At 41.2% G+C, this 26031-nt stretch overlaps 1 protein-coding gene across 1 annotated transcript in view; it reads right to left on the reverse strand.

Moving 5' to 3' along the window:
- Nucleotides 1-10156: 10156 nt before the first annotated feature.
- The window catches only part of GPR78 (G protein-coupled receptor 78), a 103721-nt gene continuing 87846 nt past the window's right edge, over nt 10157-26031 (reverse strand). The window contains exon 3 of the mRNA XM_069744761.1: nt 10157-21683. Within this exon, the coding sequence (XP_069600862.1) occupies nt 21446-21683 (238 nt within the window). The 3' untranslated portion in view covers nt 10157-21445. The remainder of the gene's footprint in view (nt 21684-26031) is intronic.

Below are 26031 nucleotides of genomic sequence, written 5' to 3' on the forward strand. Positions count from 1 at the left end.
ATACGTTATGGATGGAAAAAGAATCTGGAAGGGTCAGACGAAAAGAAACAGGATTAAGAACCTCAGAAATCCTATACGGACCAATGAAACGAGGCTTAAACTTCGGAGAGGAAACCTTCATAGGAATATGACGAGATGACAACCAAACCAAATCCCCAACCCGAAGTCGGGGACCCACACAGCGTCTGCGATTAGCGAAACGTTGAGCCTTCTCCTGGGACAAGGTCAAATTGTCCACTACATGAGTCCAAATCTGCTGTAACCTGTCCACCACAGTATCCACACCAGGACAGTCCGAAGACTCAACCTGCCCTGAAGAGAAACGAGGATGGAACCCAGAGTTTCAGAAAAACGGCGAAACCAAGGTAGCCGAGCTGGCCCAATTATTAAGGGCGAACTCAGCCAAAGGCAAGAAGGACACCCAATCATCCTGATCAGCAGAAACAAAGCATCTCAGATATGTTTCCAAGGTCTGATTGGTTCGTTCGTTCTAGCCATTTGTCTGAGGATGGAAAGCCGAGGAAAAAGACAAATCAATGCCCATCCTACCACAAAAGGCTCGCCAAAACCTCGAAACAAACTGGGAACCTCTGTCAGAAACGATGTTCTCTGGAATGCCATGTAAACGAACCACATGCTGGAAGAACAATGGCACCAAATCAGAGGAGGAAGGTAATTTAGACAAGGGTACCAAATGGATCATCTTAGAGAAGCGATCACAAACCACCCAAATGACCGACATTTTTTGAGAGACAGGGAGATCCGAAATAAAATCCATAGAGATATGTGTCCAAGGCCTCTTCGGGACCGGCAAGGGCAAAAGCAACCCACTGGCACGAGAACAGCAGGGCTTAGCCCGAGCACAAATCCCACAGGACTGCACAAAAGAACGCACATCCCGCGACAGAGACGGCCACCAAAAGGATCTAGCCACTAAATCTCTGGTACCAAAGATTCCAGGATGACCAGCCAACACCGAACAATGAACCTCAGAGATAACTTTATTCGTCCACCTATCAGGGACAAACAGTTTCTCCGCTGGGCAACGATCAGGTTTATTAGCCTGAAATTTTTGCAGCACCCGCCGCAAATCAGGGGATATGGCAGACAAAATTACTCCCTCTTTGAGAATGCCCGCCGGCTAAGACAAACCCGGAGAGTCGGGCACAAAACTCCTAGACAGGGCATCCGCCTTCACATTTTTAGAGCCCACAAGGTATGAAACCACAAAGTCAAAACGGGAGAAAAACAGTGACCAACGAGCCTGTCTAGGATTCAACTGTTTGGCAGACTCGAGATAAGTCAAGTTCTTATGATCAGTCAAGACCACACGCGATGCTTAGCTCCTTCAAGCCAATGACGCCACTCCTCGAATGCCCACTTCATGGCCAGCAACTCTCGATCGCCAACATCATAATTTCGCTCAGCAGGCGAAAACTTCCTGGAAAAGAAGACGCATGGCTTTATCACCGAGCAATCAGAACCTCTTTGCGACAAAACAGCCCCCGCTCCAATTTCAGAAGCATCAACCTCGACCAGGAACGGAAGCGAAACATCTGGTTGACACAACACAGAGGCAGAAGAAAAACGACACTTTAACTCTTGAAAAGCTTCCACAGCAGCAGAAGACCAATTGACCACATCAGCACCCTTCTTGGTCAAATCGGTCAATGGTTTAGCAATACTAGAAAAATTACAGATGAAGCGACGATAAAAATTAGCAAAGTCCAGGAACTTTTGCAGACTCTTCAGAGATGTCGGCTGAGTCCAATCATAGATGGCCTGGACCTTAACCTTATCTCGATAGTAGAAGGGGAAAAAATGAACCCCAAAAATGAAACCTTCTGAACACCAAAGAGACACTTTGATCCCTTCACAAACAAAGAATTAGCACGCAGGACCTGGAACACCATTCTGACCTGCTTCACATGAGACTCCCAATCATCCGAGAAGACCAAAATATCATCCAAGTATACAATCAGGAATTTATCCAGGTACTCTCGGGAAGATGTCATGCATAAAGGACTGAAACACCGATGGAGCATTGGCAAGTCCGAATGGCATAACTAGGTACTCAAAATGGCCCTCGGGCGTATTAAATGCAGTTTTCCATTCATCGCCCCGCTTAATACGCACAAGATTATACGCACCACGAAGATCTATCTTGGTGAACCAACTAGCCCCCTTGATCCGAGCAAACAAATCAGATAGCAGCGGCAAGGGGTACTGAAATTTGACCGTGATTTTATTTAGAAGGCGGTAATCTATACAAGGTCTCAGCGAACCATCCTTCTTGGCCACAAAAAAGAACCCCGCTCCCAATGGCGACAATGACGGGCGAATATGACCCTTCTCCAAGGACTCCTTCACGTAACTCCGCATAGCGGCGTGCTCAGGCACAGATAAATTAAACAGTCGACCTTTAGGAAACTTACTACCAGGAATCAAATCGATAGCACAATCACAATCCCTATGCGGAGGTAGGGCATTGGACTTGGGCTCATCAAATACATCCCGGTAATCAGACAAGAACTCTGGGACCTCAGAAGGGGTGGATGACGAAATAGACAGAAATGGGACATCACCATGTACCCCCTGACAACCCCAGCTGGACACAGACATTGATTTCCAATCTAATACTGGGTTATGGACTTGTAGCCATGGCAACCCCAACACGACCACATCATGCAGACTATGCAACACCAGAAAGCGAATATCCTCCTGATGTGCAGGAGCCATGCACATGGTCAGCTGGGTCCAGTACTGAGGCTTATTCTTGGCCAAAGGCGTAGCATCAATTCCTCTCAATGGAATAGGACACTGCAAGGGCTCCAAGAAAAACCCACAACGCCTAGCATACTCCAAGTCCATCAAATTCAGGGCAGCGCCTGAATCCACAAATGCCATGACAGAATAAGATGACAAAGAGCAGATCAAAGTAACGGACAAAAGAAATTTTGACTGTACCGTACCAATGGTGGCAGACCTAGCGAACCGCTTAGTGCGCTTAGGACAATCGGAGATAGCATGAGTGGAATCACCACAGTAGAAACACAGCCCATTCTGACGTCTGTGTTTTTGCCGTTCAACTCTGGTCAAAGTCCTATCGCACTGCATAGGCTCAGGTTTATGCTTGGATAATACCGCCAAATGGTGCACAGATTTACGCTCACGCAAGCGTCGACCGATCTGAATGGCCAAAGACATAGACTCATTCAGACCAGCAGGCATAGGAAATCCCACCATGACATCCTTAAGGGCTTCAGAGAGACCCTTTCTGAAAATAGCTGCCAGCGCACCTTCATTCCATTGAGTGAGCACGGACCACTTTCTAAACTTCTGACAATAAATCTCTATCTCATCCTGTCCCTGACACAGAGCCAGCAAATTTTTCTCTGCCTGATCCACCGAATTAGGTTCATCGTACAGCAATCAGAGCGCCAGGAAAAACGCATCAATATTACATAATGCAGGATCTCCTGGCGCAAGGAAAAATGCCCAGTCTTGAGGGTCGCCACGCAATAAAGAAATAATAATCCTAACTTGTTGAACTGGGTCACCAGAGGAGCGAGGTTTCAAAGCCAGAAACAGTTTACAATTATTTTTGAAACTCAGAAATTTAGCTCTATCTCCAGAAAACAAATCAGGAATAGGAATTCTTGGTTCTAACATAGAATTCTGAACCACAAAGTCTTGAATATTTTGTACTCTTGCAGTGAGATGATCCACACATGAAGACAGACCTTTAATGTCCATCACTTCACCTGTGTCCTGAACCACCCAAATGTCTAGGGGAAAAAAAAGGCAAAACACAGTGCAAAGAAAAAAAAATGTTCTCAGAACTTCTTTTTTCCCTCTATTGAGAAGCATTAGTACTTTGGGCCTCCAGTACTGTTATGAACAGGTAATTCAGAACCACAATGGACATTGAAGTTCAGAGCACACAAAGTGACCTGACAATTACCAAAAAACATAGGACGAGCTCTGAGACGTGGGAACTCTGCTGACCGCAATCCCTAATCCTATCCAACCACACTAGAGGTAGCCGTGGAGCGCTCCTGACCAGACCTATGCGCCTCGAGCACAGCCTGAGAAACTAGCTAGCCCTGAAGATAGAAAAATAAGCCTACCTTGCCTCAGAGAGATACCCCAAAGGAAAAGGCAGCCCCCCACATATAATGACTATGAGTAGAGATGAAAATACAAACGCAGAGATGAAATAGATTTAGCAAAGTGAGGCCCGACTTGCTGAACAGACCGAGGATAGGAAAGATTGCTTTGCGGTCAACACAAAACCCTACAAATAACCATGCAGAGGGGGCAAAAAGACCATCTGCACCGACTAACGGTACGGAGGTGCTCCCTCTGCGTCCCAGAGCTTCCAGCAAGCAAGAAAAACCAATAAAGCAAGCTGGACAGAAAAAATAGCAAACAAAAATAACACAAGCAAAACTTAGCTTATGCAGAGCAGACAGGCCACAGGAACGATCCAGGAGGAAGCAAGACCAATACTAGAACATTGACTGGAGGCCAGGAGCAAAGCACTAGGTGGAGTTAAATAGAGCAGCACCTAACGACTTCACCACTTCACCTGAGGAAGGAAACTCAGAAGCCGCAGTACTACTCACATCCACCAACGGAAGCTCATAGACAGAATCAGCCGAAGTACCACTTGTGACCACAGGAGGGAGCTCTGCCACAGAATTCACAACAGATACCAGAAGGGGACCAGCCCCGCTCAGGCTGCCTCCTTCTGAGGCGCAACATCCCAGTAGCCAGAACACCGAGGAAGTAAGGATCTCTACGCCTTATTTCAGATACCGGCAGGACAGCTAATTGCAGGTTACCTGTCCGCACCTACACTCAGGAGGCACGGTGACACCTACAGATCCGGATTATCTAAGAGACCCTATAAACAGGCTCAAGTCACCAGTCATACAGGTTTTGTCCTATCCTATATGGGGTACAGAGAGAACAAAACACCACATCTGTGAGACCCTTATGTGATGCCTTAGGCAGTAAGGGACTACACCACCGCAGTTTAAGGGAAGGCTACTGATTTCCACCTAGACAAGGGGACTCTGGACTTGCCTCCAAACCGGCCGGACTCTGCCTGCTCTGTGATCTGGTACCCTGGACTGTGGATGCTGGAGTCTTCAGTAAAGGTAAAGAGACTGCAATCTTGTGTCCTCGTTCTTCTCTGCCCCTCTCACCATACCACCATCTATACACCGGGAAGCCCTAGGGACATACTTCACCTGTGGGAAGGTATACAATCTAGCTGCCATAACATCACCCCAGCGAACCCTTTAAAGCAGCGTCGGTCACCCTGACCGAATACCACAGGTGGCGTCACAAACATTCCCCTTAAAGACCTTTCACTTTTACATTGACGTCCCAGGGCCATGGACCGGGTCAGCCACCGTGACATCACCCTGTGAACCAAAGGACCCGGTACTGAGTACCCCACGGCCCTTGGGGGGCGATCAACAAGCGCTGCTCAATGGTCAATGGTCATCTTTTTTGTGATGTTGAATGTGGTGGTATCAATTCACAAGTGATTTACCTCAGCAATCAACTGGAACCAATGAGTAGAAGAATTTACCTGAAAACATTGGCCAATGAACTGGTGAGTAGAGAGCTATGCCAAAGAAGTCTGAAAACGAGTGGAATCCTCTCTAGCTTGCATGTCGGGCTTAAAAGATTTCATCCCAAAGATGATCGAGAAAATCACCACCTCTCCCACCTCCCAAAAGCCGTAGATGCACCACCTGCACCTTTGAAACCGGTGCCAGAATGCAAAAAATGTCACAATGCAATCTGGCTGTACCATGGAAGAATGATCTGCCTTGCTTCTCGAAGTATAACTGTGTTTCTTCTGCTGAACATGTAGCGTCTAACTGCATTACCATTAAGGTTTTTTCCTAATTTTAATGTTTAGTAATATTTGTCATGAAAACTGGAAGCTATTTAGCGGTAGGTGAGAAATGTGGTACTTTTTGTTTTAAAGGGACACTGTCACCTGAATTTGGAGGGAACAATCTTCAGCCATGGAGGCGGGGTTTTGGGGTTTTTGATTCACCCTTTCCTTACCCGCTGGCTGCATGCTGGCTGCAATATTGGATTTAAGTTCATTCTCTGTCCTCCGTAGTACATGCCTGCACAAGGCAATCTTGCACAGCGCAGGTGTGTACTACGGAGGACAGAGAATGAACTTCAATCCAATATTGCAGCGAGCATGCAGCCAGCGGGTAAGGAAAGGGTGAATCAAAAACCCCAAAACCCCGCCTCCATGGCTGAAGATTGTTCCCTCCAAATTCAGGTGACAGTGTCCCTTTAATATGTTTATGGTTGTTCCATTTTTTTTGCCATCTGATTTTGTGTACTCTCTTTTAATGCATCCATGATTATTACTTTTAGAGTCATGAAATTGAGATAATTAGATATTATAGGTGGTGGCATAACTTGTGCCTGTCAGGGGCACTGCGCCTGAATTTGGGAGTGTCAGAGGTGCGCCTGATAAAGGGTTAAACATAATGGTGCTGTGACAATAGTCACTTCTCACTGCCGAGCCGTGAGTCAGAATGATCAAGGAGTCCAAGGTCAGAAGCCAGGAGGGTACATCATAAACAGAAGGAAGAGGCAAAAGCGTGGTCAGGTAACGTTCTGAGGTCAGAATACCAGGAGGATAACGGATCAGAGAAGAAGGGGTTTAACAGTCGGATGGTCAGAACGAAGTCCAAGGCATCAAAAGATCAAGCTTACAAAACTCAAGGCACAGGAGAACAAACCTCACAAGCTGAATGTACATCTGGCAGTGGTCTGGGAGAAGTAGCTCAGTTAAGTAGCATGGTAATCACCTGGGATAATGAACACTTGGAGACAGCCAACGCCTCGCAGTCTCAGATTGGGTAGTTGAGCTGTCAATCAACACACTGACAGCACAACATGCCCCTGTACCAGATTGGATGGACAAGCTGTCAATCAAATTACTAACAGCTTCAGCACACCCCTGTACCGAATTAGATGGCTGAGCTGTCAGTAACTGCATCCCAGACACACCGAGGGGTGGAACTGTGACAGGTGCTCCATAAAGCTCCGCGTTGCCATTGTAAAATCTGTCTCAGGGTCTATGATATGCCATTCATAATACTGGTTTTGTCTTACATGAAACCGAGGTGCAATTTCTACCTGTAGACAGACCCTCCATACCAGCCCATTTGGTAACATTTGGTAACCGAATAAATATTCTGGAATTGTCAGTGTGTGTATTCATCCCTTGGAAATTTGCCTTTTTCTGTAGTTTCCCCAGCTTTGACAGACCTTTATGTATGGCATGGCAGCCAATCTTGCAGTACTGGCAGGATATGTCTATTAGTTCATTATAAGCTAGGCTTTAACCTAAAAGTACTGCATGTCTCTTCCAACTGCAGAGAAGACAGAAGGTCCTGTCTCCTGCTGATCGCTCTCACAGAGAACCACTTAGCGCATCTATGCTAAGCTCAGGGAACAATAGATGTGCTGGCAAGCGGCTGGGAGTAAGGTTATTAGGACCGAGGCCAGACATCGCATGCATTATACATGTTACAGCACAGCTTGGACTTGAGCAGCCACAAAGGATTTAGAGGCACAAAACAGCTTAAAACGTGTTTCAAAATATGAGACAGTTCTGGAGTTGGCAGGAAAGGTGGCGATTAGAAATATTCAGAATTTATTATAAAATATAAAGATAATTAATTAGAACAAATTTTAAATAATTTTTTAGAGGGATTATTCTCCATTCGGCCTTGAGAAGACGACCGTATTATCAGTCCGAGGGTGATCCAAAAAAACATCGCACTCAGGCCAATGTTATTCTATGGGGCCGCGCACATTTTCTGACTTTTTCCTTGGACAGAGACGATCCGAGGAAGAATTCACTGCATGCCCGAGTTTTATCAGATATTCGGATCATACTTGGCCACGCAAATCAATGAGTCTATGAAAACGATCAGATTGCACTTGGATGATATCCGAGTGCAGTCAGATTTTCATGGACTGACGGAATGGAGAAGATGGAGAAATTTTCGTCTCCTTCTTCTCATCTGAGAGAATCGGATCGGACTATGCTCACACTCTCATCAGATTGACCGATGCTCTCGGATGAGACCTGATCTTAGTTGTTTCCATTTTAATTAGGAGTCATCCAAACAGAACAAGCACTTTTCTATCTGACTGTATTAGCCAAAATGAGGAGTTGCGGCAAAAATTGTAGAAAATTAGTTATGATCTTTGGAACTTAGAATTCTGCTATTCAAACAAGTAATGTATTGTTGGCTGCCGGGTGTAATGCGACATCTTGCCACCCGAACTTGGCTAGGCTATTTAGATGAAGTGCCAGACCAGAAAACTGCAAAAGAAAAATAAGCTAGAAACACATCGACCATTATTAGATGCTTCTAACTGTTAAATACTACTGTTATTACATGCAAAGGTGTTTTTTTCTAACATACTAGAGGTAAAAATACAGACCTGACCATAGGTCACAGAAAACTTCTTTAACTCCTTAACCCTCGAAGCTTTTTTCGGTTTTGCGTTTTCGTTTTTCGCTCCCCTCCTTCCCAGAGCCATAACTTTTTTTATTTTTCCGTCAATTTGGCCATGCGAGGGCTTATTTTTTGCAAGATGAGTTGTACTTTTGAACGACACCATTGGTTTTACCATGACGTGTACTAGAATACAGGAAAAAAAAATTCCAAGTGCAATGAAATTGCAAAAAAAGTGCAATCCCACACTTGTTTTTTGTTTGGATTTTTTGCTAGGTTCAATAAATACTAAAACTGACCTGACACTATGATTCTCCAGGTCATTATGAGTTCATAGACACCAAACATGTCTAGGTTCTTTCCTATCTAAGTAGTGAAAAAATTTTCCAAACTTTTCTAACAAAAACCCAAATATTGCACAATTTTCCGATACCCGTAGTGTCTCCATTTTACGTGATCTGGGGTCGGGTGAGGGCTTACTTTTTGTGTGCCGAGTTGATGTTTTTAATGATACCATTTCTGTGCAGATATGATCTTTTGATCGCCTGTTATTGCATTTTAATGCAATGTTGTGGCGGAAAAAAAAAAACTTAATTGTGGCGTTTTGCCTTTTTTTCTCGCTATGCCGTTTAGCAATCTGGTTAATGCTTTTTATATTGATAGATCGGGAGATTCTGTTCCCAGCGACACCAAATATGTGTATGTTTGAATGGGGCGAAAGGGGGGTGATTTCAACTTTTATATCATTTTTTTATTTTTTTCAAATTTTTAAAAATATTTTTTCTTTACTTTTAGCATGCTTTAATAACCTACGTAGGAGGCTAGAAGCGGCCACAATTTGATCTGCTCTGCTACATAGAGGCGATGCTCAGATCGCCTCTATGTAGCTGTATTGCAGACTTGCTATGAGCGCCGACCACAGGGTGGTGCTCACAGCAATCCATCATCAACAACCATAGAGGAGACATCTGGTTGCCATGCCGACGCACCGATGACCCTCGATCATGTGATGGGGTCACCGGTGCACGCATTTCTAGATGGATGCCCGGAAGCGCTTGTTAAATGCCCCTGTCAGAGTTTGTCAGAGCATCAAAGTGGGGGATAGTGCCATCGGATGTACTATTACTGATTGGCAGCTTTTTGTCCATGCATAGCGTACACACAAAGCTGCCAATCAGTGTTGTGGGCAGGGTTATAAAAGGCTCAGCTTTCAGAGCTCTGCTAGATCTGCAGCAGAGAAAACTTTGATTCTATCACAACTGCTGCACCCAGGCAAGTAAGTGACACATCGCTGGAATTAGTGTCTATGCTTCTACATCATGCTGCTCAGTAAAAACCTGCTGACAGGTTCCCTTTAAAGAAATAACCATGAGGTTTAAGAATTGCAAATCAAAATTCCGTCATTGAAAATGATAGATTTACATAAGATCTTTATGAACCATGAGAGAAAAATTGAATGCTATTATGAAATATTGGAAAATTAATGCATGGCATGTGACCCCAATACACCTTTTGTTGGAAAAGGGAAGACATTACCTATTTCTATAAGAATAAACAACCCCTTTAAGAGGAACTTAAAACATAATTTGTCTCATATCAGTTAAACACACAAACACACAAAACGCAAAATATATACTCTGATAAATATGTTTTTTTTATTTCATTACAGAAATTATAGGACAATCTGCATCACAAAAAAAATTCAGTTACATTATCTCAAAAAGAATAAATTCCTACAATTGACGTAACAAATTACCTCACTTCACCAGATTGCAGGTTTTCTGTGATAACGGATTATCAAAACTCTTTTTGGCACAAAACGCTCCGGTCTAATACACACTTACGTGTAGTATGCCTCCTCCAGAAGAGACGTTCTCTGCCGCCACTGCAGCTCCTAGAATATCCTAGAATATGTACCGTCGTCATAAAAGTATCACCGGTTATCGCACATTTCATTAAAAAAATAAACCTCATTACATCTGGTCGTAATATATCCTTTTTTTTTTCATTAGTTGCCTGTAAAGTTTCCTGCCTCCTATATACTGGATAGGCCGCCATTTAAAATGGACTCTACCGGCATTCATAAGATTGTAGCCAATCTGATCACTAGGAATCAATGACATCACTGAGACAAGTCCTGTTGGCTTAGAGCCACCAACATGAGATATTCTACTGATTGTTGTTAAGCCCCCAATATGGCTGCCTCTGCAGTTTTGTCATTGGAAATATCCACTGCATATCAATATCCGACATCAGTGCCGGAGAGACTCGGAGACTCTTCTTCCATGAAGACCAAGCTCATGTACGAAACTGGTCTCAAAATTAAAGTTGTGTCTAGAATTAGAAAGACATAGCTGGTTTCTTCCAAAAATGGTGGCGCACGTGTCCATAAGTTGTGTGTCGTATTGCAACACCGTCCCATCCCATGTCAATATCTGACAGCGGCATTTAACAAGAGTCAGCGCACCGATCTGGCATCAGTCGAACATCCCTGCGGAGGACATTAGCTACTCACAAATGGAACCCTTACAAAATCCAGCTGCTGCAGCATCTCAACAAGGATGACCATGGGCAATGCAAAAATTGGAACAGGACCCTCAGTGTACACAGAACATTATGTTCAGTGATGAGGCAAACTTTTTTGGGTGGGCCATTTATATGGATACCACAACGAGTATAAAGAAAAGAACGGCACTAGAGCAATACGATTCCCAGTAAGCAGGACTGATGGCGAACAAACGACTGTCAGGCGTCACAAATGCTAGGGGTTATGGTGCTCTGCATACAAAATGTGTAACAGGAGTCCATATGAGATCACGAGAAGAGAAAATATGCGGCACTCACCCCAAGTTAGCAGTGGAAATCGTGAACTTTATTGGAGAAAGTATATGGAGTACATCCGTCAGGACATCAGGTATATAGGAGGGTGCGGTATTGGAGTATGGACGACGGCCGTTTCGCACACTAAGTGCTTCGACGGGTCCAGATCGACAGGTCACGATTTCCACTGCTAACTTGGGGTGAGTGCCGCATATTTTCTCTTCTCTTGATCTCATATTTATATGGATACACCTAAATAACACGGCAATGGTGACAGTTTTCTTGGGTGTTTTGCATTCAAATCTGCTGCAATGACCCAGGTACTGCGTTCACACAATTTCTATCCGCTCCTCACGTGTTAACCTCAGCAACATGCCAATGGCTGTAAACAAAGGGAAACTTGTAAAAACTCACGAAGGAATAAAGTAACGTTAAAACCAAGCACACCATTGTTTTTCTTGTAAAATTCTCAAAAAGGAAAAATGGAAAAAATAAAGTTGGATCAAAATGGCCAAGTTCAAAATGGCCGCCATGGTCACCACCCATCTTTAAATGTTTTCCCCCTCCCATATACTAATGCGCCACAAACAGGAAGCTGATATCACCAACCATTCCCATTTTATTTAGGTGTATCCATACAAATGGCCCACCCTGTACAATAAGAGGCGAAAACATCTTATCTACCCCAAAATAGTACGACTAGAAACAGTTCATGGTGCAAAAATCAAACCATCAGCCAGCCCCGTATCCTGACATTAAAATATTACGGATTTCGGAAAATGGCGACAAAAACATTATTATTTTACAACTTTGAAAAAAATTACCACTTAAGTAATAGAAATAGTATACATGCTTGGTATTTCTGAACTCGTGCTGACCTGGAGAGTCATACTGCCAGGTCAGTTTACTGCATAGGGATCATGCAAATAAAAAAAACAAAAATTGTGGAATTGCACCTTTTTTTTGCAATTTCTACACAATAGAATTTTTTTTTCCACTTTCTAGTGCACCACATGAGTGATGTGATTCAAAATTACCAAAAGCAAGCCGCCTTACTGATATGTGGATGGAAAAGTAAAATGTTATGTTTCTTTAAAGAAGGTAAGAAAAAACAAAAAAAAGGAAAACAGCCTCTTCAGGCCATTTTTTGTTGATGGAGCTGTGGTTTTTTTTTGCATGCAAAGCTTTAATTTTTTATACAATTTTGGAATACTTATGACATTTTGATAATTTAGCAATGAATTTTCCTGGGCAGGTGCAGCAACTAAACATCAATTCTGTCATTTGGATGCATTTTTTCTTTAAAGGGTTTACTGAATGGGTGAAATAATTTTGTATTTCGAAACATCAGATTTTTAATAGCTGTGGTAATACTGAATGTGCAAAATATTCAATTTTTTTTTTTTGCTTATTTTTCCTTTTTTATTTCTTTATTTTTGAGTGGGAAAAAGAAGGAGTGATTCAAACTTTTGTATTTTTGTAACATTAATTATGTAAATTCATTTTTTTTTTTTTTTATAAAGATCGTTTAATTGCTTGTACTGTGTAATAACATCAGGATCTGCTACGAAGGTCAGCCTGTTGCTCAGATTCGCAGGAGGACTAAGATGGTGAGCCCAGCCACCATTCCATCGAGGACCTTGTGAAGGTCCTACTTGTGAAGGGGGGGTAATAGATGTCGTACCATAATTGCGCCTCTTAAATGCTGCTGCCAGAGGTTAAGTGGTTAAATAACAGTGATCTGAGCTGCCATGTCTGCAGCATCCTCAGCTCCTGAGCCCGCTCCATGCACCTGCACCAAATTTCTGACAGATAAATACATTATAAATGGGAAATGAGTTTGTGAGTTGCAATATCGATCAGACCCAACGTATGGACAACTGCGGTACAGTTTATGAGGGAAAAGCCATGTCCTTAGAATTTTGGACAATGCCTTCTGGAGATTTAACACAAAAAGGTAACAAGTATCCCAACACATCGGACAATGGTCATTCTGTCTGTGGATACCCAACTTCAGCAGGACTTCGGATGCATTTACACTAGCCAATTATCATGGCTGATTGGTCCTAGAGATCCTAATTTTCTGATAATCGGCTAGCGTAAACAGGCCACACAACCAACGACCAAAATGTTCGTTCGTAGGGCGAAATGATTTTTAAGCAATGAGAAAAATCATTGTTCTAATCAATACGGTATATCCAAAAGTTCAAGTGCAAACAGCACAAGTGGTGCCGAAAACAATGACAGCCTATGTGCACAGAACGATCTATTACCGATTGTTCTGTGCGCATGGGTAGTGTGGATTAGACAACCACCGATTGGCTTCTACGACAATTGGAGGTTATAATGGCCACCATCAGGCAATGTAAATGATCCCTTACTTTTTCATCTTCATCTTACGACAGTCTGTACGGAGCAGGTTCACTTTAAAATAAAGCTCCATCTTTACATCTATATTAAGGAATTGCTTTAAGGCATTATTGATAATAGGTCTTTAGCTAGGACCTTATTTCCAGATGTCAGATTGTACTTTGTTGTAGTCTTTGTTCTGCTGATAATACAGGATATGCACAGAAATTGGACCAACTTTCATCCTTTTAACCTAAGGCCATTTCTTAAGAATCAGTCATTAACATGTTTTTATTTTTCTTTAAAACTCCCTTTAAGCAATTTTCTATATCATTCTGAAACACAGTTCCAAAGATAACGAGATTCTTCTACTAGTTAGTGCAAAGTAAGAGATACAATATGTACAATAAATATTTGCTATACAGTACAAAATTTCTCTAAGGAACAATATACACAAAAATCCAAGGAAAAAAGTACAAATATGTTACTAAAATACAACAAAATGAAGTGACGATACATTCAGTTAAACTGGATCGTTGTGAATAATTACACTTCTTTGGAGTCTAAATATATAGAAAGCCATGATGTAAGAATGATGTGGAAAGCCTGAGATACCTGATTTCTCTAGATCTACAGTTACTCGATAAAAATAAGCTGCACAATGAACCCAAGAACGCGTACGCGGTATTATGCAGCCTATCTACTAGAGTGATTGGCAAAAAAATATATATATTATTTTCTAAGAAACATTTATCATTATTTATAATATATAATATACAAGACAACATAGAAGATCAGCAGAAGATCGCCAAGAAGTTGAACTCTGGATTACTTCCAGAATTAAAACTTTTGGAATTATGAAAGGTTTTTGTTTTTAAATAGTTATGAAAATTTAGATTTCTTGCTTTTATTTTCAACTAAAGACAAGTATAGATGATAAAAAAGGAAAAAAAAAACTTATATCGAGAGTGGGTCAAATAGAGCAGCCCGCTGTGCTATTGATCCGTGTGAAGAATAAATAAGAATGGTTCATTATCTGCTACAGAAAACAGATACTAGATACAGTAGAGGAAGGGTGAAAAAATTAACCTTCGGCTCCACAATGATAACCAGTAGTTAATTTGAGGAATTGAAGGGACGGTTTCATGAAATTTTTGCCAACCTCTTGGCCATTCGTATAATCTGCAGAGGAAAAGATGAGGCGAGCTTTAGCTCTTCAACAATCCCTCTGGATTTGATTTTTAGGGTGTTCTGAAAATTACTGGAAGTTTAAGGTGGTCTACTAAGGTCTAAGTTCGAATCCTAAAATATTACTATAGTTAGGTTGACACATGTCCTTTAAATTTAATTGAGGGATGGAGAGAATAAAGGAAAAGGTATAGTTACAATGATCGAACCAATCTGCCCTTAAAGAATAAATGTTCCCTCCAAATCCTGAAAATAGATCCATTTGATCAATATTCAGAACAACAATTTTATACATTTATACTTCTAAAAAAGCATCTAAATTTGTTTTAATCTTTAAACCATTGTTAGTTCTCAGAGTTTGGCTGTTCGAAAAAAGCCTGGTCTCCTCTGGAGATTGAACCTGTTTTTTCTCCGGAAGGAGGGAATGCCCTCTAGTCTTTAGAGATTTCACATCATACTTTTTGGATGGGCCATTTACGTACTTGTACAAGTTAATCATGTTCCCCCTTATTGATCTCTTCTCATTGCTAAATAAATGTAATAACTAAGATCCTCCATGCCCCCTATGAGTTTTGTGGCTCTTCTTTGTACTTTTTCTATCTCCAGGTCATCCTTTCTATGACCTGGTGCCCAGAACTGACTGAATATTCCAGATGAAGTCGCACTAACACTTTTTAAGGTGGTAATATTATGTTCCCAGTCCCTCTAGTTCATGCCTCAATTAATATTTGACAATATCCTGATGGCTTTAAAAGTCACCGATTGACATTAAATGATGTTATTTAGTTTGTGATAAACAAGTTTATCCAGATCCTTCTCTACAAGTGACTCTCCTAGTTTCACTCCCACTAGAACCAATGATACCCTCATTATTGGTACCCAGGTGTATAACTTTATATTTATCTACATTGAACCTCTTTCGAGTGGATTACAAATTCAGTTTATCCAAGTTGGCTTGTCACCTTACGAACATCTTCTATAGACTGCACTTCACTACGCAACTTGTTGTATATCCGTAACATGTTATTTTTTTTAGATTTTCTAGTATGGGTGATCAGATGACAAGAATATTGTTAGTACATCAGATATTGCTATTGGTGTTCTTTCTGAGCAATATCTTTAAATCATAAATGGAAGTTAAAAATGACTGGTGTAGAACATAGGACAGATGTGGTAGACTCAGACTGAAATTAAGTAAAAAAGAAATGGTATAGATAGAGAGCAAAGGTGGAAAAGAGAATATAAGGTTTTGACTATAGGATAATTAAGGAAAAAGTGGTTAGACACACATATAACAGTTGGAGTAGAGGCAAACTGGCCAACCTATGCGTGGAGAAGGATCAATCCTTTACATTAGAAAGCTGAAAAGGTAGTGGCCTGACACATAAGATAGATGCAGAAGGCATGATCTCATACAAGGCTTTACAATCCCAGTCCTTGAGTACACTTATAGGTCATTATTTGAGGGTAGGTCATAGATTAACCACCTGTGGCAATACTTGAATACTTGATTACTTGAGGACTTGACTACAATTGCAACACCTGTGCAAAATTAAAGATATACTGAAAACATTACCTGTGTGGTGTACTTGAAGACTGGAGTTGAAAAGCACCATTCTAGTACATAAGAGAGGTGGAGGAGGATTGGACTGGTACATCAGGGAGTTGGAGAAGTTGATGTCGGTTACAAAGAAAGGTCGAGAAGAAATGGTCTGTTACATAAAAGGGGTGGAGAAGGAGAGGTCTGGTTCATAAAGAGCTGGAGAAGTAGTGGTCTTGTACATAATAGACATTGAGAAAGAGTGGTCTGTTATATAATAGTGATGGAGAAGGAGTGGTCTTATACCTTTAAAGAGTTAGAAAAGGAGTGGTCTGTTACATAAGAGAGCTGGAGAAAGAATGATCTGTTGCATGAGAGCTGGAGAAGGAGTGGTCTGTTATATAAGGGACCTAGAGAAAGGAGATGTCTATTGGATAAGAGATAAGGAGAATGAGTGGCCTGTTACATAAGAGAGAGGGAGAAAGCATGGCCTGTTAAATAAGAGAGCAGGAAGAGATGTATATTACATGAGAGAGATGTAGAATGAGTGGTGGGTAACATAAGAGAGCTGGAGAAGTAGTGGTCTGTTATATAAGAGGCCTGGAGAAAGAATGACCTTCTACATAATAAAGGAAGAGAAGGAGTGGTCTGGTTCATAAGAGAGCAGGAAAAGGTGAGGTATGTTACGTAAGAGAGCTGGAGAATGAGAGGTCTATTAAATTAGAAAGCTAAAGAAGGGTAGTCTCTAACAAAGAGAGCTGGAGGAGAGATTGGTTACATAAAAGAGCTGGAAAAGGAGTGGTTTTGACTATAAGAGAGGTGGAGAAGGAGTGGTCTTGAATATAAGAGAAGTGGAGAAGGAGTGGGTTTGACTATAAGAGAGGTGGAGAAGGAGTGGTCTTGAATATAAGAGAAGTGGAGAAGGAGTGGTCTTGAATATAAGAGAAGTGGAGAAGGAGTGGTCTTGAATATTAGAGAGGTGGAGAAGGAGTGGTCTTGAATATTAGAGAGGTGGAGAAGGAGTGGTCTTGAATATAAGAGAGGTGGAGAAGGAGTGGTCTTGAATATAAGAGAGGTGGAGAAGGAGTGGTCTTGAATATAAGAGAGGTGGAGAAGGAGTGGTCTTGAATATAAGAGAAGTGGAGAAGGTGTGGTCTTGAATATAAGAGAGGTGGAGAAGGAGTGGTCTTGAATATAAGAGAGGTGGAGAAGGAGTGGTCTTAAATATAAGAGAGGTGGAGAAGGAGTGGTCTTGAATATAAGAGAGGTGGAGAAGGAGTGGTCTTGAATATAAGAGAGGTGGAGAAGGAGTGGTCTTGAACATAAGAGAGGTGGAAAAGGAGTGGTCTGTTACATAAGAAAGCTTAAGAATGAGAGGTCTATTAAATTAGAAAGCTGGAGAAAGGTAGTCTGTTACATAAGAGAGCTGGAGGAGCAGTCGGCTACATAAAAGAACTGGAAAAGGAGTGGTCTTGTATATAAGAGGTGAAAAAGGAGTGGTCTTGAATATAAGAGGTGAAAAAGGAGTGGTCTTGTACTTAAGAGAGGTGAAGTAGTGGATGGGTACATGACAGATGGAGAAGGGGTGGTCTTGTATACAGTGTGTAATTTCTATTTTGAATAACATCTATTTTGGAGGACATCAATTTCCATCATACTAACATAGTTGTGATCAGTTCGTTATAAAATATTTTAATTAAAAAATACATTTTGCCTGCAGCCTGACTGTACATGGACATTCGCATATAATAATGATGTAGTTATGATTATATAAAACATAATGAATCTAGTTTCCAAATTGCTCCTCAAGAGTAGGCAATCAAGTTTCTTGAAGGAATATTTCATTTCTCTGCATATTTTATCAAGTGATGATGATAGAAGACATTTTGTACATAGATGTGTGAATGCAATGACAGCGTGTTAAGAAGACTGTGAGACTGGCAAGAAACTCGGCTACTCTCTGCAAGAAACTGCCCCAATTTTTCCATAGGCCATTTTTCGTATTGAAACTCAACCCGGCTGACTTTAGGGCAGAACTCAAATAAAATGGTTAGCTTAGGGTAGAGTTATCCTTGACTAACATTGCAATAGTTGTCTGCTAAAGTGCAAAAAAATCATGTAGAAATATTTAAGAGATGAGAAGGCATCCAATTATCAAATAGAAGCCTAGTCTCACAACTGAGATGAATATGTGCCGAAATACCTGTAGCCTAAAAATATCATATAACAAACCTATTTATATAAATTAGTGCTCTAACAACCAGCACTTCTCCAATTTTTGCAAAACGACTGCTCTAAGTATATCCTAGAATCCTCCAACTGGGCATTTGGGGAATTGTATTTCCCCAACGGCCAGAAAGCTAAAAGCTGGAGCACATATAATAATGTATTATTTTACGAGAAATTATATGGAACCCCAAAAAAACAGGTACTTTTTATTTTCATTCTAGACATTTCTCTCCACAATTCATGTGCACTCAAATCAATTTCTATATTCATATTAATAAATAATACATTTTAGAAATTCTATTTGAAAGGGGTTTCCACCAATTTTTCTTATGCTTTAAACGGTTTCAGCATAATCTACAAGTAAGAACGCAAGCAAGCTTGTCTACTGATCCGCTACCCCTCCTACTCTTCCATCTTCTTCTGGTAGGGGCAGGCATCAACACGATGAGAAATTACCTGCAGCGGTCACATGGCCGTTTTAACAGGACTGACTATATGTAAGGAGAGCGATAGAGAGACCTGGACATTTTTAGGGAGGACACAGTGGAGGATCGGTAGTGGCTATGCTTTATTTTTATACTACGGTAAACTCAACATAAACAAGGATTAATCAATCCCTTTGGGTTTGTTAGCATTAATATAGCAGACAATAGGATGCTAACCCAGTTCAATTCTCTTCTATTTTGGGAGGTGACCAGGGACGGTGATGTCACATCTACCGATACCTGCCTGTACAAGACCTCAATTGGCATATATTGGGCACCTATCCTATCCAGATTCGCCAAACTTGCCGATTGCGCACACTTCATTGAAGTTATCAGTAGATATGTCGGCATCGACTCTGCTTACGTCTTGACATGGAAAAGTGTGAGTTGGATAAACCCTTTATTCAACATAAGTGAAAAGGAGACATGGACCACCTTCTTCTAAAAGACATTAAAAATTAAATCTGAATCTGATCTAATTGATCCACATTCTCTTTCCATTATGTTGATAACTTTTCTTTACTGTGTCATCTTTAGCCTCAACCTATCAAATACTGCTAAGGCACACCAATAGAATTGTCCATTTTATGTGCAACGCTTGGACTTCAAGTCCTTCTTTGGGCTCAGATCTAGATCTTATAGATGTTGGCCAGTTCCTTTGAGAAAATAATAAGCAAATAAATTTGAAAAACCCTGGTGCAGCGTCGAGGTTAGTATTCAAGGTCTACCATATGGGAGCCTTAGGAACCACCTCCTACCTACTGACTTGTCCACCTCCTTTTTTGATTAGTCGGCCAGGCATAATGTTATGTCACCTCACACCAATGATGATGCGCCAAGCCAGCTAATCAAAATAGGAGTCGTATAATGTTGTCAGGTAGGAAGTGGCTCCCAAGGCTCCAGTCTACGAGTCATGGAATACTGACCTGGCCACTGAACTAGTGTCCTGTGAATCAATGTTCTCATCTCTCATGAAGATGTTTCTCCATTCCCATTGTAAGATTTCTAAATCAGTTTGGATCACTTGACTAAAGACTATTGTACAAAAAGTCATTGAGCTACAGCATATTTCTATCAATATTCGATTGTCCCAGCCTCCCCATCCTGAGGTATCGGGACAGAAGAACCTAAATATAGCTAAGTGTTTTTAACCGATGGACCACAAGCGCCATTATCATCATCATTACCATCATCATCATTATCATCTTCAATAATATCATATGGATTAATATTAGACCGTGCTAATTTCTCGAATGCCCCTCTTTTGGAAAGAAAAGATCCGAAATTTTAGACGTAAAATGCAAATGTCGTCACAAAACCAGGAAAGTACTTGTCTCCAAGACTGAACTTCTAGCCGACTGGTACCATGAGTAAGCGGGCAAATAGCTGTACTGTACATGCAAAATAGAAATTTAGGAAGCACGAAGTGTGCCAATGAAAGTTTCCATTTTAACCGTTTACTTCTTTGTTTATCAGTTCTTGAAGTTACAGACTTTAAAGTCGTTGTCCAGGCTAAATACAATCCTGACCGGAGGCTTCTGTAAAAATAGCAAAATCTGTCGTACTCACTCACCTGCTGTTAACTGGATGGATAAAGTGGACGCTGCTCTATGGTCTGCACGGGAAGGAATGACGTCACCGTTCCCCTGTCATAGAGGACCGCTGCAGCCAATCACACGTCCCAGCTCTTGTGCCACTGGGAAATGGTGATGTCATCACTTCTGGTTCCATCACAGACCAAAGAGCAAACAGTAATGGATCCGTAGCAATGTGTATAGGAAATTTTGCTTTTTTCTCAGAATTTGAGCCTTTGACCAAGTCTGTCTTTAGCCCGGTCAACCCCTTTCAGTGTTCAAGGCCCCTGGTACTGCACTTAACACAATATTTTGGTAATTCATAGTTCCATAGCTATCTATGCATGGAGCCTCATATATATGCATATACATACACATATTTGCTTCCATTTATGCCAGTAAATGAGGACGTTGATGTGGATGGAGATTTCGATCAGCTCACTTATATAGCATTATTGAGTACTGTCTTGCTCATCTTTTGGGTCTTCCCAACCTTGACCCTATAAAAACACTGGATAGACACAAGACAAGGAGTATTATCATGGGGGGGGGCAGAAGAAGAGCTGTTTGCTTTGTGTCTGTACATTTCGGCCCTTTCACAACTATAATGACACTCGATCAACTTGCATTTCATGTCCGGTGTCCTTATATCCGATGTCACATCTTTAAAAGAAACCAAGAGCTGACACTTTGCTGAGCGCTGGCTTGGTAGTGTAGGCTTCTAGGATGTCCTCCTTAGCTGGCCCTGTGCAAACAATAGTCATTTTCAGTGTCCAGCGAGCTGTTGTATCCAGATGAGGGATATAGTTCTCGCTTCAGTATCCTGTTGATGATGTTGAGCAGAACCTTCTTATATTGCTGACGGAGAAGCGAGTAGACGAAGGGATCTGCCGCAGCTTTACTGTAGGCCAGGCACTTACTTACAATACCCCAATAGCTGTTTATTTTTACATACGGGAGAAGCTCTATTAACCTGGAAGACATGAAGAACACAGGAGCTGTGATCAGATATATATATAGTCAGTATACATACCCACAGTATGAGGTTTCCTCCAGAACTAAACATTAAATACATAGTACAAAACTCACATATTTTATTACATTAAAAAAGGAATCAGTAAGATTAACCCCCCTCCAAACTGAATATATGGACATGTCTTTGAAATGTAAATTTATCAACACCTTTATATCTTCTATCTGTTGCTGCAATTGCCTAAAAATGAGCATTTTAAGGCTACGTTCACATTAACGTTGCGCGCCGCTGCGTCGGCGACGCAACGCACGACGCACAAAAAAACGCGCGCAAACGCACGCAAAAATGCTGCGTTTTGCGACGCGTGCGTCGTTTTTTGACGAAAATCGGACGCAAGAAAAATGCAACTTGTTGCATTTTCTTGCGTCCGACGCTTGCATCGGAAACGACGCACGTGTCGGAAAACGCAACAAAAAAACGCACGCGTCCCCCATGTTAAACATAGGGGCGCGTCGCCGCTGCGTCGCCGACGCAACAGCGACGCACATTAGCGGAACGCTAATGTGAACGTAGCCTAATTCATATGCAAATGAGGTGTTATGTTAAGTGCTCTGGGTGTGACAGAGAACATAATGTGCCACTGCACCAGGTTGTTTTCCCACCCAGCACCAGCCTAATTGACAGTTTACTGTCCGATTTCATTGCCCGTTGCCTGATGTTGCAAAGACAGTGAGCTGTCAATCAAGCTAAAGAGGCTTGTGTGGTGCTGAGCAAAAAACCAACTTCCAGAAGCAGAAGCTTGGTTGGTGCCTTTTTATGGCCAGAGCACTTAATGTCTAATTTACATATGAATTAAATGCTAATTTCTAGGGAATGCAGGAACAGATAAAAGATAGAAAGGTGTCAATGCATTTATATTTCAATGAACTGCCCATATATTCTTTTGGGTAGGGTTTGTTCTGGAATTTCAGTTACCCGTTAAAAAAACCACAAAAATAAATAAATAAATAAATAACATGCTAATTTCTAGAGAATGAAGCAACAGATAGAAGATACAAAAGGTGTCAATGGAGTTATATTTCAAAAACCTTCCATATATGCTTTTTGGTACGGTTTGATCTGAAATAACAAATACCAATTAATAAACCGCAAAACTAAATAAATAAAACTAAAAATTTAATTTGACAACATTTTTTAACTTTTAAAACCGAAGTCTTCTTTTGCCAAAATTAAATACATCTAACAAAGTGTAAATGGAGATACAAATGAATAAACATTAACGTTTTTCTGCATTTGCCTTAAAGATTTCAACTTCTAACAAAGCAAATTTAGTACGTTATGGTGATCCGCTAGCAAATCCTCCACAGGCTGCAATCTACAACATGACCACTAGGTGGGTGACACACATAGATACAATTTTATACAAGTAACTCCTAACAGAATAACGCAAAATCCTTTTTTATAGTCTGGTCATCTTACTCCTCTGGGTGTGTTGAGCTAAGAAGAAGGATAAGGATATACACTTTAGTATATGGTGAATGTCCCAATGCATCATCCATACATGCTCCATGCATGTACATGTCAATAAAGACAATTTTCATTCAATCTAATGATGACTTGTCATAATATATTGTAACATTGTGAGACATATACATTTGAATGTTAAGAAAAAGCGATATAGCGTGTCAAGGATAACAGTTGGGGGAGGGTCGCACAGATCAAGCCACTGTCACCAGTTGTCAAGGGAATGCAACTCTGCTTCCTCCAATCATCAGGGCAATTACGCAATTGACTGGCGAGTGATGGACGAGGCCACGGCTGCTTCCAATACTAGGTCGGTTATTGGGGAGCTCACAGTGAGCATATGGTGTATACACCTCCAATTCCAGCTCTTGGTACATATATATATATATATGTGTGTACCCCGATACGATCACTACAAAACTCCACAACATAAAAAAAGGAACCAGTACTAGCTGCCACCATGAATCGTTCATACAGGCCAATTAGACTCTCATTATGGGTAATGTATGGTTTCAGGGGTGCGGTTTACAGAACAAGAGGAACAGAGCTAATACATTTAATCTGGAAAGGTAGGCAGCGTTCATAAAAAAAATATTTTAAAATGATATAAAAAGGGAACAAAACAATATGATACCAAGTTACATAGGCAAATATGTTCCATTTTCTGGTGAAAGTTAGTGGTAGTGATAAGATGTCATCACTAGTGATGGACGAACCCCCGATGTTCGGGATCGGCAGGTTCGCTCAAGTTTTTTGTAAAGTCCGAGTTCAGGTTCGGAGATGACATGAACTTGAATCCGAACCCCAAACTCAGATTTTACATACTGTATATGGGATGGGGAGGGGAGCTGTAAAAAAAAGCAGAAAATTAATAATAAACATTATAATTATACTTACCTGTCCAGCGACACATCCTCCCGTCCCGCTGTCTCCCGGCCGCATCTGCTGGCAGTATTCACTGCACTAGGCAGTCTTCAGCTTTTTCTGGCAGTGTCCGTGCGGTGAAGGTAATGAGCGGCCGCAGAAGAAGATGCGGCCGGGAGAGAGCGGGACGGGAGGACCTGTCGCTGGACAGGTAAGTATAATTATAATGTTTATTATCAATGTTTTGCTTCTTTTTACAGCCTGAACTGGACTCGAACTGTAACACCGGTTTCCCATGGAAACCCATGTTCGGGACCGTGTGAACGAACACTGTGAGTTCGGTATGGTCCCGAACTTTATAGTTCGGGTTCGCCCATCCCTAGTCATCACAAATCAGAATATCTTAAAGTGAGTGCACCATGCAAAAGTGGACCTTGCCAAAAAAATGGTAAAAAGTACATTTCAGGGCAAAAGTTTGGACACCCCTGTTCATTGAATGGTTTTCCAGATTCAAGCTGAAGGCAACAAAACTACAAAGGAACACGTGTGTAAACAAGAAGTAATTAAACTTGTGAGGCAAATGATAATATGTGTCCACGTTACTAACTTTGGCCAATTACTGCTGATGCTGCACACACAAACTGGAATACAAAAATGTTTAAACACAGGTTGCAGTGTAACAAAAATAGGTAAAAAGTCAAGGTGGTGAATACTTTTGCCAAACAGCTGTCTATGGCTTTCGAAGTAAAAATTACTTGTTCAGTCTTTTAAACATATTTTAACTGCTTCAGGTTTCCAAAGAAACCAAGCAATAAAAATAAGTGACCAGATCATTATTCAGGTGGTTTCCGCTCTGAAAACGCTCTGTACTTTATAATATAAGTTGTAAGGCTCTAAAGACGACCAAAAGACGCCTGGGCATCTTTTTGAGAATTTTGCCAGTGTTTTTGCTTTAAGCAGTTTCTTTATTTTTGTTTAGGGTTATTATTGGCTGGAGTTAAAAAATTGACCGGAAAAGGACAGCAAAAAAAAGACATCAAGAAAATGCTCAATAAAAATACACGTGGCCAAAAAATGGTAAAAATCCACTCAGGAAATGGCCCAAAAAACACTAAAAAATTTGCTATTAGTAACAAGTGCTGGCATTTCCTGAAACGTCTTTCTCTTGATGTCCAGTTTCACTCGTAGTACAGAATTCCTCGCTATTGGCCATTGTTCTAATCTGGTGATCTGTCCTAGCAGAGGACCACTTCCGTCTACCTTTGCTGTCATTCCTGCTCTTTATAGTTCTCCTAATCACGTGGAATGTTGGACAATGCTGACATCTTGGCATGAGTGATAAACCAAGGTCTCGCAGTTCAAGGATTCTGTCCCTCTTAGTTTGTGATAAGTGGCGATAACTGGCAGGTCGATGATCTGGATGGCATCTGAGAATCATCCCACAAGACATGTGCAACATATTTAATGAAACCCAGTTGCAAAAATGAATTTTTAGCACAAAAATAGATTAATTTCAGTTAATAAAAAGTCTAGGAAAGTTTTCATTTTTTTTAAATGTAATCTGTTTGCGATGCTGCAGAGTAGTTTAAACATTACTGACAATAACTTACATCTACCGGTATATTAGTTATCATGTAAAATACATACATGCTAGCCACCTTAGGGAGAGACCCAAGTTGGGCTAAATGTAGCGGGACGAAAGAGACCGAAAAGCCCTCTACTTAAAGGAAATACATAGTGGATGCTTTCCTGAAACGGAAAGTACTTGCAAGCAGCATAATACAAAGAATAGCAGGTTTACCCAGAATCCTTTGCAGTAGGCGGAGCTATGCAAATCATCTCTTTCCACCCCTGTCTAATCCACAGCGCTTGGAATCGCCAAGCGTGCAATGCTGCGGATTAGTTTCTAAATTTACACAGCCAACCAATTCCTACCTGTGGACACGTGTTTCGGGCTTTA

Source organism: Ranitomeya imitator, chromosome 1 (assembly GCF_032444005.1).
Source record: "Ranitomeya imitator isolate aRanImi1 chromosome 1, aRanImi1.pri, whole genome shotgun sequence".
Taxonomy (NCBI): domain Eukaryota; kingdom Metazoa; phylum Chordata; class Amphibia; order Anura; family Dendrobatidae; genus Ranitomeya; species Ranitomeya imitator.